The sequence below is a fragment of the Amblyomma mixtum genome, chromosome 2, assembly GCF_055824585.1.
Source record: "Amblyomma mixtum isolate Tamu chromosome 2, ASM5582458v1, whole genome shotgun sequence".
In the NCBI taxonomy this organism is placed as follows: Eukaryota; Metazoa; Arthropoda; class Arachnida; order Ixodida; family Ixodidae; genus Amblyomma; species Amblyomma mixtum.
The window spans coordinates 252,661,313-252,675,536 of NC_143013.1; the positions used below are offsets into that span (position 1 = coordinate 252,661,313).

At 47.2% G+C, this 14,224-nt stretch overlaps 1 protein-coding gene across 3 annotated transcripts in view; it reads right to left on the bottom strand.

Moving 5' to 3' along the window:
* SK (small conductance calcium-activated potassium channel) overlaps nt 1-14,224 on the bottom strand; it is a 424,663-nt gene that overhangs the window by 208,170 nt on the left and 202,269 nt on the right. For all 3 annotated transcript variants that reach the window (XM_089573525.1, XM_089573527.1, XM_089573526.1), the window contains exon 3: nt 9,457-10,568. In XM_089573525.1, coding sequence (XP_089429651.1) covers nt 9,457-10,305 — 849 coding nt within the window. In that variant the 5' untranslated portion in view covers nt 10,306-10,568. The remainder of the gene's footprint in view (nt 1-9,456; nt 10,569-14,224) is intronic.

A 14,224-nucleotide genomic window follows, 5' to 3' on the forward strand; every position in this document is an offset into this window, starting at 1 on the left:
ACTCCGATTTCTTATTCTCACTTCCGGAGATGTCGCCATCGCTGCACCCAGAACGTCAATCTCATCAGAGCTATTTCTGTAGCCCACAAAAGAAGCAGAATGAACAAAATAGAGAAAAAAACATACTTGAAAAACTGCTTTCTACTCTTGCAGCAAGAAAGTGAGGATAGCGTTTCTTGAGCCATGCCAAATTGAATTCGACGTTCTGAGGGCAATACTTCCTTTTATTGATTATCGATGTCCATGGAAACAATTGTAGCATCTCTGCGGCTTTTCATTGATTATCTAGGTGAAAAGAAACGATTCCATCGTCGTGGTCGTGGCATTGTTCTTTTCAGATCTATACACCAATTTGGCAATGAAAATGTCTGCGACGCTTTGTGACACTTTTCGCGAATCCACAGCTGATCAAGGTTGATGTTGTTACTCGTCATTGCTTTTTCGCCCGCAGCTGTCGTTCGCCGCTTTCCTAGGCCAGGTTTTGAATAAAATAATTTCGTTTCCTAGCGCAAAACTTGAGGCGACGTCGCAGGCATGATCTAAAGCGGAAGTGACGTTGAGATAATTAATCATTGGTTGACACCTATTGTCACAAGTTCACACTGTTCCCATTGCCTTCATTCATTTTCCATGAGTAAGAAAAACTACCAAAATGATAGTTTATGGAAGAAAGAACCATAATAAAATATCATTCGAGCAGTGAAAATACTGTTTGTTATAGATTAAAGCATCCTCTTTTTTGCATTTCTCTAAAAAAAAAAAAAACGGTGCCTCTTCAGGGCATTTTACTTTCTTATTAGCTGTTGGTTTACCTAATCCGCGAATTATAGAAGATTTAAAGGTCGCAGCCCAACGGGCTGAATATACGAACGCCATCGCATGAAGATCTTAATTGCCGATCGATCACGATGCATCAAAAAAAAAGAAGAAAAAAGCCCCAAGCGTTACCATTATGTTCGATCTATCAGCCCGGTCTGACTGAACGAGCAGAACGAGACGCCGTTTATACGTAGTCGTAGTAGTAAGAAAACAGGAGCAGCCTGACATAGAAGAAAAAAATAAAACAGATATGCGATAAAAAGCGAAAAGGATTCGATTGCATATTAAGAAAAGCAGGAATGATTTACAGCTGCCCCGTGTCATATGCGAGGAAATGATATCGAAAAATTTTTTATACTTGAGATACCGCGGCTTTAATGCTAAATTCATGGAATTCTGTACGACTTAAATTGCCATTATCGCCGATAGCAGACAGGGCACCCTCTCGTATGGACCTCATCCCAGAATCTGTTATTATTACTGAAATTATGACTAAAAATCACTAAAGTGAAATGCAAACGTGTGAAGCTATGTAAGGAATTTGCACGTTAAGATGCTTAGGAAACGCCTGTTTAGAGTCTATGAACAAAACTAAAAAGAAAGAAATTAAGAGAATAACAACACGTAGGCGCTCAAACTGGTAAGGACAGAACACCAAGGCACGAAAGGCTAGCGCCCAGCAAAGGCGTTATCAGGTATAGACCGCTACACACGCTTTGAAGGCAAAGGTGGCGAAGTTGAGACTGAATCCTTCAAGCTGCCGTCCTAGATGTGGTCACACTTCACCTTGGCGGACGGAAAATTTAAGGGAGAGTCACGCGACGTTCTTAAATCGCTGTCACAAATAACGAAGAGGAGATTGTTCTGTACGTATCAGGCTCGCTGCGCTCACACAAACGAACAAACATATAAAAGAGACAGGCAACGTTCTGCGCCAAGTATCATCATGTAATTAATGGCACAATTTTTTTTTATCGGGTTGGTTGGTTTATGGGGTTCAACGTCCCAAAGCGACTCAGGCTATGAGAGACGCCGTATTGAAGGGATCCGGAAATTTCGACCACCTGGGTTTCTTTAGCGTGCACTGACATCGCACAGTACACGGGCCTTTAGAATTTCGCCTCAATCGAAATTCGACCGCCGCGGCCAGGATTAAACCCGCGTCTTTCGGGTCAGCAGCCGAGCACCATAACCACTGAGCCACTGCGGCGGCAGTTTCTTTTATTGTCTTCAACAGGCTACAAGAAGAATATATAATTAAAAACAGAAGGAATAATTAAATAATAGAACATGTATTTAAAGTTTGACATGTTCTGTCGTTAATTTCTGTTTTTGTCTTACTTATATACGCATCACGTAAGCTTTAATACGCAAAGGAAACCCTCCTACTAATTAACAGTTGATATTTCTTCCAAAGCGCTACCCGTCTCGTTTCTGTGTCCTATTCCTTTTGTTTGTTCATGTTTACCCGTACAGCGAGCCTCACACCTCAGAATATACAACTAACTACCCACTTTTGCAGCTATGCTAGAAGACGAGAAACTCGGCCCCCCACGTGGTTTTGTCACGTGGCTACGTGAGAGCGCGTTTGACATACAGTTCTGCATATATTCGACCGTTGTCTTGGAAGTGTCGCTTTGGCGCGAGATATTAACTACCTATTTCGTAAGGCTGCGTGTGCTGTTGAAATATCATCCATGGAACAAATTCTAGTGGTCGCGCGCTGCGGAAACTTGGGTGGGCTGCGGACGGAAAGGAAAGTAAACTGCAAACGAAGCGGCTTGAACATAAGTTCGCTTGCGAACTTCATAGCTGCCTAAGGACACGATCCTTCCCCAATTTCCCTGCTTCAGACAGAGGTCTCTAATGTTCCTATTACGTATATGCGTACAGTAGCTACGGCGAATAGAGAAAGTCCTTAACGAGCCTTGTCTATCACTGCACGAGTTGTTTAGTTGATAGTCTTGCTACGGGGCAGCTGCTTTAGACAGAATTCTTGACCATGACGTGCGACGTTTATGGGAAGCTGTGACAGCAGCAAAGCTTCCCGCGGAGAGACAAATAGCTGCCGGACCACGCGCCCCTCCGGAACGCATTAGCTCAAGCAAAACATGCTATGTTATTGAAGAAAATAACAGCGTTACATTGTTAAACAATCTTGCTAAGGTTGCTAGACTAGGTTAGGCTGCGTGCCAGATAACTTTAGAGGCTTTAAGCATTGAGTTTTTTTCGGGAGTTGTTTTTTTTTTTGTATTGTAAGAAAGAGAGTTGGGGTTTGATGCCCCAGCAGCTAGCGCCGACGAAGGAGAGAAAGAAGAAGGAAGGCGAAGCTGTCGAAGTTCGGGTTTGCGCTATTCACGATTATATAATTTCATCTGGTAGATTCCTCTGCTAGAATGTTAATTCACAACTTTTCTTTCTCCGTATTTTTTGTTTTGTACAAATTCTAGCTCTGCGTCCCAAAATTTTAAATTTACTCCATTCCCTGTACATGAGTGCCTTTGTATCCGCTATGCACCCTGGCCAATCCCCCGCCGTGGGTATGTGCCATTCAGCCTGAGGACATCATCATCATCATCATCTTCCGAACGCTGGCCTGCTGAGCAGCACCGTTGGAACAAGGACTGTGGCCGTCCATACTAATTGTGCGAGTCGCCTCATTACAGTATGTTTTCTTTTTCTACTGCAATTCAAATGACGTGGCTTTGCTTTAATCTATACTTTGTTTTCTATTTCATTCTTCCTTGCAGTGTACTGTTGCAGTCCTACAATTTTATTCCGGACGTGTGGCCAATAAACTAGTTGTAAGTTCAGAGACCAGTTAACAGAGTCAGGAAGAGAAAAAATGAACTAAGAAGCAAACGCGAGGTAATGATATCCTACTTGAGATCAAGAAGAACTAAGCATGCGCTGGGCATGCAATGGTTAGGGAAGATAGTCGATGGTCACTTAGAGTAACAAAGTGGATTTGAAAGGCAAAATTTGCCCGTGTACTGTGAGACGTCGGCGCTTGTAAACAATCCCAGGTGGCCGAAATTGATCCGGAGCCATCTACTATGCCGCCTTTAATACCCCGTGTGCCGCTTTTGGACGTTAAACCCGACGCACCATACTAAACATTTACAATGCTGATCCCTTCAATGTCTCCGCTCTCAGCACCCACATCAATGTCGTCGCACAGCGGTAAAAGAGAACGCACGCCACTGCAGTTGACGGGCCCGTGACAACGCACGTCGCGAGCGACTTAGCGCGTCGCGACCGGACTCAGAGTCGATGCCGCGATCGCCCGCTGGTTCAATAGACCTTGGCCGCTCTGGAACAGTAGCAGCAGCAACAGCAGAAATAGTGGCGACGGCGCGCAAATCTGAACGCATGCGTTCCATGCGCAAACCTGCTCTCACTCAAGCCGCCATACGTCATGGCTTTTGGCCGACTCGGCTGTGGGCGCCGATGTTGACCGAGAGCATCGATTCGCATTGAACGTGCTGGGCCGGTGCTCTCCCATTGTGGGCCTATTTTAACAATACAGCCCTGGAGAGAAGGAGGGGAAGCGAAGCCGATTCGCCATGCACAGAAAATGCCCGCGCGTGGAAGATTGTCCCCCGGAACGGACGGTACTGCTTGCAAAGGCAAGAGAAGAATTGTGGTGCGGAAAGGGGGGGGGGGGGGGGGTCAATTTTGTTCGGGAAACTGCAAAGCGTGTAGTTTGGTGCGACTGTCATCCATCTTTCTGAGTCCGTATAGGCACGCCATACACTTTAAACAGAACGTCGTGTCGGACGACTGTGTTCGCGTAGCAGCGTGTTATGAGAGGCACGAACCGGGTTGAGGTCATATTTCGTTCATGTTTACGTAGTTCAGCGCGAGGACTATTAACCTCTATTGTAACTATCGCGTCTCTCTTATAATTACCACGCCCGCTTTGTGTTTGCCGCGTCTCTTTGCAGTTACTGTCCCTCACCGAACCGCTGTTTACTTTGCTATGTCGCAAAAAACCTGCCTGTATATTACTTACAGACAATTCTCTAACGGACTGCGATCACCACTTTGAAAGCGGGAGTCGGCAGGGAGGTTCTGGACTCGAAACACAAAACAACTTGAGCCACTGGGGCCAGAGTGCTGTCGGGGACTAACGATTGAATAAAATGATGGAAAAAAGGCTTCAACGACGACAGCTAAGTGCAGTTCAAAGCTGCTCGATGAGTTTACCGCTGATGCGATGGAAGAGCCAGCGATCAGAAAGGGCCAATGCTCATGAAAATCGTGTGCCCGGCGAGGAGCTGACGGTAAGATTTCTCCGGGCAGAGATTGGGCCGGGACCTTGATCAAGACAAATTGGTCGGCTGGGTGGCCGACCCGCACCTAAGGCCGGAAGGAAGGCAATAGGTGAAGGACTATGTCTCGCTGCGTCTAATCCTGAGTGCATACGAGGGAAAGAAGGAAAAAGAGGGCGCGATGAGAGGTTTCAACCAAACTCCCCATCTCCGCTAAAAAAAAAAAAAAAGATTGGGTCGTAAACAAACAAACAAAGCCTCTACTAGGTGCCCGTAAATTCTGCTTTTTCTTTTCGACTATGATAATGAAGATCGATTTCTTTGGCGAAAGGGCATTTGCGGCTAAAGAACGCCAAACACAATATTACTGGTCAACACAGGTCAATAGCTTTTTGATTTCGTCTGCAATTCAGTACAAGAAGGCAGCCAGCTGTAAGGCTTAAAAACACAACAGTACGTTCGGGAGAACTTGAATCACCGAAATTAAACAGCAGCGTTTGACCATTATTCTATGAAATAGATTTTTTGGTGGTATACAATTTGTAACGTGGGACACAACAAGAAGTATGAGCCTTTAATGATTTGTTTCGTTGAAACAGTCGTGCATGGACTCGGTTACGTTCAAATGGATTATTTTGAGCCTAACACGCAGCGCAGTTTTGATGATGATGATGGTCAATTTTAATAACAAGAGGGCAGATTTAAACAAAAAGCACCATGGTACAGGGTATTTTTCTTTCCACAAGGTGGGGTCAATCATCCATTTTCCAAGCGCTTCACCTCAGAGAAGTGGTGCCTGGGGCACCAGGCAAGATAAGGCTTGTACAGCCTACTACATTTTGCATTGTCCTACGTAACACATGACACAAAGAGTTTAACTCAGGACAGCGCAGCTGAAAGATATTATATAAAGCAGCTGCCAGTACTTCAAAATTTAAATGGTCATAAAATGGGACCTAGCGTTTTTTTTTTTGCACAACTGGACCGCGATAGAACACATTCAATTAAGACTAAGTCGACGCATGCTCTATTGTTTTTACCTCAGACTCGAGCAGAATATCCGATAGTGGGAACGAATGCCAACTAACGAGAGCCAAACCCATTACGTGACTAGATTACCCGCTAGAATTCGAACTAGATCGAACTAAGCGGTAGTCTACATTGAATTAGAATGTCAATTAACAGACCCCTGTCACAGTGTGTACAAATGGCAGAGAACGAACGTGCAAACACAAAGTAAATACTATGTAATAAACAGGACTGCAGAAATACCACGTTTACACGCATAAGGAAACAATAAGTTTAGAGTAGATATATAGCTGCAGAGCACTAGAATATGTGGACGCTCCCTCCCCCGATAATGAAAGTTCGCTTAGCACTTAATTCAGGAAAAAAAAAAGACGTTATAGGACCGTTATAGAAAAGAAAACAAACTACGTGAAGTAAAGAAGGATGCGTGGGAACGAAAGAGGAATGTCTCGGACAGCTAGTTGGTTTAGTTAAAAGGCACTTCCTAAGGTTTTTCGAAAATTCTGAGTTCATAGACATAACATATACTTTAGAATACCTTTCTCCATCGCAACAAATAATTTTAAGATGCCGAATGGAACCGTTATAAAACATCGAAAACAGCAAACAGTAAACCGAAACTCAGTTCGTTGCCAGGGACGGTGCCTCATGTGGGGCAGCAACGACGTGACAAGTATTACTAGAGAAACACTCTCATGCGCGTTGAATGACTGAAGCAGCCACCGAAAATGACGATTCCCTGCATAAAATGCCTCACACGACCTATTCAAGAATCAATTTTTTTTGGTCAAGCGGACAGCGGCTATTAATAAGTTGTGGTTAATGTGCATGCATGCCGAAAACGCAGTGTCGACCGTAGAAACAATCTAAACTGAAGTCAGAGAAACGACCAACTTTAAAATCTATTTGCGCCAAAACGAAATATCGCATGAGCGTAATACTACTTTCCAAGGTCGAAAAATCCCTAGAGCTGCCCTTTAACACGTTCAAGCTACATGCACTGCAAGTGACCATTACGGGAATTTGACAAAAATAGGGTCCTCTTTAAAAATATGGACGCGCACTTAATACACAGCACACCTTGACCAATAATCCAGAATTGTTTAGAGTTGGCTCGATTCAGTGTATATTGCTTCATCTTCTCCCGGGTCCGTGTTCAACTTGCCTTCATCGCGGTCGACTCGTTACGCAATAGGTTGATGTTTTCAAACCGCTACAGCTGAATTAACAGAAAAGTGTGAAAAAAAATTATGCCTTCGTTGCGTGCGCTGCCTGAGTCTATAAGCCTTGAAAACTTCTGCTGTCTATATATAGCACAAAAACCATTACAATCGTACATGTCACACCTTTAAGATTTATGCATCCAATGGAAATTCAGCGTTGCTCCCGGATCGCACGTCTACGTCATCATCATCGTTTGAAGAATTGCTTCAGATACGTCATTTAAATAAAAGATAAGAAACAGCTGTTGTCTAAGAAGTCGCATATATTTCACCGTTTTTTTTTAACCGCTCAAGATTTCCGTGACACGCGGAATTCTATATTGAAAGCAAGGACGACGGTGATTTACATCAATGCTGCACTGAACACGCTTGAGTTTGTTGCTTTGCACCGGCCAACCATTACACTCCGAGCGCCCAGTATCGCAGCCGTGATGATTTTCAAGCGCTGTCGTGCTCTTAATTAACACAAAGTTAGATTACTGCAATACGCGAGCCTATATTACTGGGGAATATTACGCTGAAAAGCGGGCATTCGTCCTGAAACCAGTTATACAAGAGATTTTGATTTGATTTGATTTGATTTATTTGTTTCCTTTCTGATGGTATGCGCTACTAAAAGTTTTTTTTTCTCCACATTTGCAAAAGAAGTTCAACCATGTTAAGCGCACTAACACGCTGGGTACTCCAGCGGAGGTGTCTTTAAAGGCGATTCAAGCGTGCGTTTATCGTAGTCTGTGTGAATGTTTACTCCTCTCACATCTAATGCGCCAAGGGAAAAATCGGTTCACCACACTCTGAACCACCCATGCACTCAGCCGACAGTCTTTCACTGCCCAATACCCTGCACAAACAGCACTGCTCATTCCCATCCACAGCCATTCAGCCATGCAGTCCACCATTCATGCACTGTCAAAGACCGAGGTGCACCAAGGGAAATACGCTGAGCATCGCTTTTAGCACACATACGCAATGGCAAACTTCCCTCGGAACGTTATTGTCGTTAGACAAAGAACAGCACTTTCCAAGCACAGTGGTAAGAACACTCTGCGCAGCATACGAGTGAAAAAGAAGAAAGCGGTTAGAAGCACGAAGCACCTGCGAAGGTTATAAACTGCAGAGAATAGCTTTCTGCGCAATAAGCGAGGGATGCATTCTGTGGCGGCACGCTTGTCTAGTGGCTAGCATTGTTTTAGGCGAAGAAACTCCAGGCCGTCTTCGGTTCCCACTATCATTAATAGTCCCCGGTTACTTTGGGAAGCCTCCGCATGCTCTAACCCGTAGGCCACGGTAGCAAACACGCCAGTGCGTATACGTAAGCATTGCGAAAGCAGGAGCTGCCACTGCAACCCGCAGTTATTGTGGGGCGGGAGTTGTGAAAGGAGAGGGGAAGACGTGTAGTGCGGGGGCCAAGAGAGAGAAAACGGAAAGAAGGCTTCCACTCTGGCGCAGCTGTGCTGTGGGGACGTAAGCTGCGACGAAGTGAGCGCGCAGAGTGCATTTCCAGCGCAGAAGCATTGTTCTGACGCTGTTCGCGAAGACGTATATCCCTACGCATCGCTGTGCCAGAGCAAGAAGAGTTTTCTAGAGTGTTAGCGGAGCCCGAGAAATAAATAAAAGGCGGGGGGCTTGGAAGGCGTGTTTTTTTCTTCCCTTTCCGAGTCGCATGCAGCTCAAGCAAGACAGGTGCGTGCCTCCTGCTGCGGGGAAGCTCTGCCTCGTGGCAGTAGTGTGTTGTCGCGGAGACGCAAGATACCTAGCGGCGTCCTACCACCAGCTCGCCGTGTGGTTCGCGCGTCGCGCGCGGCTGTTTTTGCGGCGCCCCTCGGGTTGGGGGGGTGCAAAGCACTGAAAGAGAGGACTGGCCTACCTGTGCAGCAGCAGCAAGCTCCTTATGTACCACACGAGTCTTTACTTTTTTGCCGACGGCTGCCCATCGCGACGGGGCGGCCGCGTACTGCGGCGGGCACTCTACGAGAAGCACTTTGCGGCGCGGCCTGCGAGCGGCGGCGGCGGGCAGAGGCGGAGGAGGTGGTGGTGGTGGTGCGGCGTGGTTGTGCATGGTGCGGGTGGGTGGTGGTGGCAGCGTCAACAAGCCCTCGGGCGTTTCGCACCTTCATGGCCGCCGGAATGGAGAGCGTCGAGGTGGGCTTGCGCAGGTGTTTGAAGTGGCGCAGCGCCCCATTGATGCGCATCGAGTCGGCCGCGATCTCGGCGATCTCGTTGTCCCGGTGCAGCTGGCGCAGCGACGTGGTGAGCGGCGCGCCCGGCGCCGCCGCCTGGTGCGACGACGGCGGCTGCTGCGACGACGACGCCGGCAGCCCCGCGTCTGTCGCGCAGCGCACGCTCTCGCGGGACACGGTGCGCGTGAGGAACGAGTGCTCCAGCCGCGCGCTCAGACCCAGCCGCGTGTGCGGGGTCCATAGGTGGGGGCGCTGCGACGGCGCCGGCTGCTCGCCGACGCCGCCGCCGCACGCCCGGCCCGCAGGGGGCGCCCCCGCCGCGGCGGTGGGGGCGCCCCACGCGGACGAGCGCCGAAACCCGGTGCCGCCGTCCTCGTTGTCGACGTCGTAGCCGCTGGGGCAGCACTCGTCCTCCTCGCGGACGCCCCCTCCTCCGCCGCCGGTGAACTGCACCACCTGGATCTGGGGCCCGATCTCGGGACAGGACCGGTAGTTTGGCGGCGCGGGAGGTTCGAGCGTCTTGAACTCGACCAAGGGCAGCGACCGCTCGGGCTCCGAGTGCATGCGGCCCAGGACCAGGACGGGCTTGCTCGAACCGGACGCCTGGAGCGGATAGGGCCAGTCGGGAGGCTCGGGCGGGGGCTGCGGGGGCGGCTGCGTCGGCGGAGGCGCCGCGTGGTGGTTGTTGTTGTTGTTGTTGGCCGCGGCAGCAGCAGCGTTGTTGTTGGAGCCCGGCAGGAAGTCGTCGTCCACGGCGGGCGTCACCATGACTAAGGACATGCTGGAAGTTGGGCTCCGGGCGCCACCACCCGGCGGCGCCGCGCTGCTCTGAGGCGTGGTTTCTGGCACCGCTGTCGCGGCCGCCGCACCGCTTCTTCTTGGCTGCTGCTGCTGCACCGGCCGCTTCTCACTCGGGGACGGCCTCCGTAGGGCCGACGCGAGGCCTAGCCCAGGTCTAGCTGCTGGCTCGGCACCTTCACCTGCTGGAACTGGATGGTCGTCTCCGCCTCGGCCAACCGGCGCCGCCGTACAACTGCTGGCATCTGCAAGCAGGGATGGCAAAAGAGAGACGAGGGCGGATGTAGTCCCTTCACCCACAGGGTCTGTTTCTGCCGTGTACATACAGCAGCTTACACCGGAGTCTCTCCGATCGTAGGTTCTCGGCATTTAGACATACCGCCTAGAACGAACGCTCAGCATACCACCCCGAAGTTTCTAGACGTGCTGCTTCTCTTCTGAGATTGATTTAAAGAGGAGTTAGGCTAGTTCAGTATTAACTGGAAGGACTAACCAGCAAAAGTACAATTGCCCAGAAACTGCGCTGAAAGTAGAGTCAAGTACACATAGAAAAACAATTTTCAAAAACAGATACGTACAAGTTACCACCTACCCCGCATTATAATTTCATAAACGTGACGAAAGTGTTGTAGCAAAAGCAAAGCGTGCAACATCAGAAGAGAAAACGTACAAATCGAAATGGAAGCAGTAATTTTTTAAAATCAGAACTATACATTACTCAGAACTATACATTAAATGTATAGCAAACAATAGAACAAACAATATAAACATAAAACAAAATGCAAATAATATAAAAATAAAGCAATCAATATAAATAAAGCGGTAAAGGACAATACCTCTTTCTTAGGCCAACTAGAAAACCTAAAAACTGACTCTACTACATATAATACGCGAAATTTGGACCGGTGGCAAATCGAAACATGTAGTGCTACGTATGGTTCGCAAATGTAAAAAAAAAATGGCTGCCAAAATTGTTAAATGCATTACACAAGAAAAACGTAGAACCTGAGAGCATCACTTTCAAGGAACTTCGTGATCACATAAGTAATTACAAAAGCTCGCAACACAATATAATGGCTAGTTCTCTTTTACTGTACTTCCATTTCATACGGTAAACTCCTCTAAGAATTTTATGTCAATCTTTCGAGTGAGACTTTTGTGTGGATTGTCCTCATTAACGTAATAACTTTTGTTTGTTCATTGTGAATGCGAACTTCTTTTTTTATATAGGGTGCAATTTAAATACATGTAATTTCTACTTCTGGATTGTAACGCGGTTTCTTAAACGTTGAATGTCGTCCTTTTATCCTTTTCTTCTGTGCTGAAATCGATGAGTGGGAATTTCTTTTTTTATATATTGCTGACCACAACGTCATGTTGCCAGTGCGGGAGCCTGTGGCCTTGTCCAACTGCTATCATGACAGTTTTTTTTTACAGGCCTCCGGCATCATGTATGCGTGACACAATTAAAGTTGTTGTTTTTGTTCTTCTTCTTCTTCGTATTATTAGTATTCCACATGTTTTGTTTAGCTGGCGGCGAATGTTTCATGCTGCGGGAAGACAGACGATATTTCAGTGTCGAAACACTGCAAGTTTTGCGCAGAACTTCGCAACATTTGATTACAAAAGTGCTGCACAGTATTTCGGGTAGCCGCTTAGGGGTTTCACCTTCATAAATTATAAGCGCTAATTAGATGCCCACAGTTGACAGAAATCGAAAATTACTATCTCTCCGGCCACCCCTCACCAAAGATAAAAATTTAACAAAGGAATACGAAATAAATGCAGTGGTTTGCAAATGTCTAACCAGCTGAGAAACAAGTCATTACGGCAGTGTGGAGGTTCCTGCTTAAGTCTAATTTCAGCGCGTGTGCATGCAGCATGCGACTGCAGTTAGGGCAGCATAACAATGCTGCATGAAGACCTTTGTTCAGTGATGTTTCCTCTGTTTACATGGGATGTCAGTGCACGTTAAAGAACCCCAGGTGGTCGAAATTTCCGGAGCCCTCCACTACGGCGTCTCTCATAGCCTCAGTCGCTTTGGGACGTTAAACCCCGTAAACCAACCAAACGAACCATCTATTTACATGGTCCCAAAAGCAATGCGCTCTAGCGGCACAAAAGACTTGTTTTCTCTCTGTTTACAAATCTCAAAATACTTCTTAGCTTCTCGGTCACCGTCTTAGCCCGTTTTTTCCCTGTATATGCGAGCTTTTATCTCAATAAGAGTGTACGGGGCACTGGCCTGCGAGTACCATGGAACCTTTAACGCTCCTATTTTGAACTGAAAAAAGGATCAGCCTTGGACTTGCCCCTAACTTGCACATGCATTTTAACAGCTATGCTTAAAGCGCTAAAAGCAAGTGGTGATAGCAAGAGATGCTGATTGATAGTGCAAAAAGCTTCGAAATAACTCGACATCAAATTATTCGTTGATATTTTGCTGTTCACTACCACCAGTCGATGTGAGCGTAGACTTACTAACACTTCACACAACGTAGGAACGGGATCTGCTGAGTTCTTTTTCTTATTGGCGCACTGATTACTGGCAAAAATCTGCTATTATTATAGCGTATGCCAGCCGTGTCTACGTACTGCATATTTTCACAATGCCTACAGTGCATCTTTACACACAGGCTTGATCATTCGGAAGCGCTCCAAGACGTCTACCTTAGGTAAACACCTCAGCGTGCTCGAAGTTGGCTTTGATTACACCGTAAGTTCGCTGCGTTTAGCATCCGACCTATCCTGAACCCCCTTCCTTCTCCCCTTAAGTCTGGTGCTGCCCGGGGCGACTAATTCAGGGACAACTTTTCTTGGCGACGAAGGGGAAAGCCGGAGCGTTTGCACATTTGTCAGTGTGCCAAGGAGCTTCAGGCGTTACGGCTTCCTTGTTTCCAGTTGTGTTTTTACTCGAATTTCTGGTCTAGCTCTAAAAACGAAAGTAAACATGCACAAGTGAACGTTCGTTCACTGAAATGTAATGCGTTTTTAGTTGCATCATCATCATCCTCATCATCAGCCTGACTACTCCCACTGCAGGGCAAAGGCCTCTCCTATGCACTCACCGGGTCCGCGCAAACTTCTTAATCTCATCCGCCCACCTAACTTTCCGCCGCCTCCTGCCACGCTTGCCTTCTCTTGGAATCCACTCCGTTATCCTTAACGACCAGCGGTTAACTTTCCTTCGCATTACATGCCCCGCCCAAGCCCATTCCTTCCTCTTGATTTCTACTAGGATGTCAGCATACCACGTTTGTTCTCTCACCCACTCCGCCCGCCTCCGGTCTCTTAACGTTACGCCTATCATTTTTATTTCCATAGCTCGCTGCGTATTCCTTAACTTGAGCTGAACCCTTTTCGTTAGCCTCCACGTTTCACGCCGCATAGGTGAGTACCGGTAAGACACAACTGTTGTATACTTTTCACTTGAGGGATAATGACAAATTGCCATTCGTAATCCGAGAGAACCTCTCATATGCGCTCCACCCCATTGTTATTCTTGAAGTTATTTCGCTCTCATGATCCAGATCAGCGGCCACTGCCTGCCCTAAGTAGACGTATTCCCTTACCACTTCCAGCACCTCGTTACCAGTTGTGAATGGCTGTTTCCTTGCTAGACTGTTAAAACACTACTTTGGTTTCCTGCATGTTAATTTTTAGACCCACTTGTCTGCTCTGCCGGTCTAACTAATTTATCATGCTTACATATAGGTATGCACATAGCCTAGCTAGTCTCAGTGAGGGGTGCCCATGGTGCAAAATTAAGGTGAGCCCTTTGAGGAGCTTTGTACGAGGGGGTACCCAAAAGAAACCGGACTAAATTTTTTGGTCGGAAAAGCTTCTGTGGTACCGCGTTTTGCCACTAGGAGCGCATAGAACGAACATTCCAGAGTCAGTA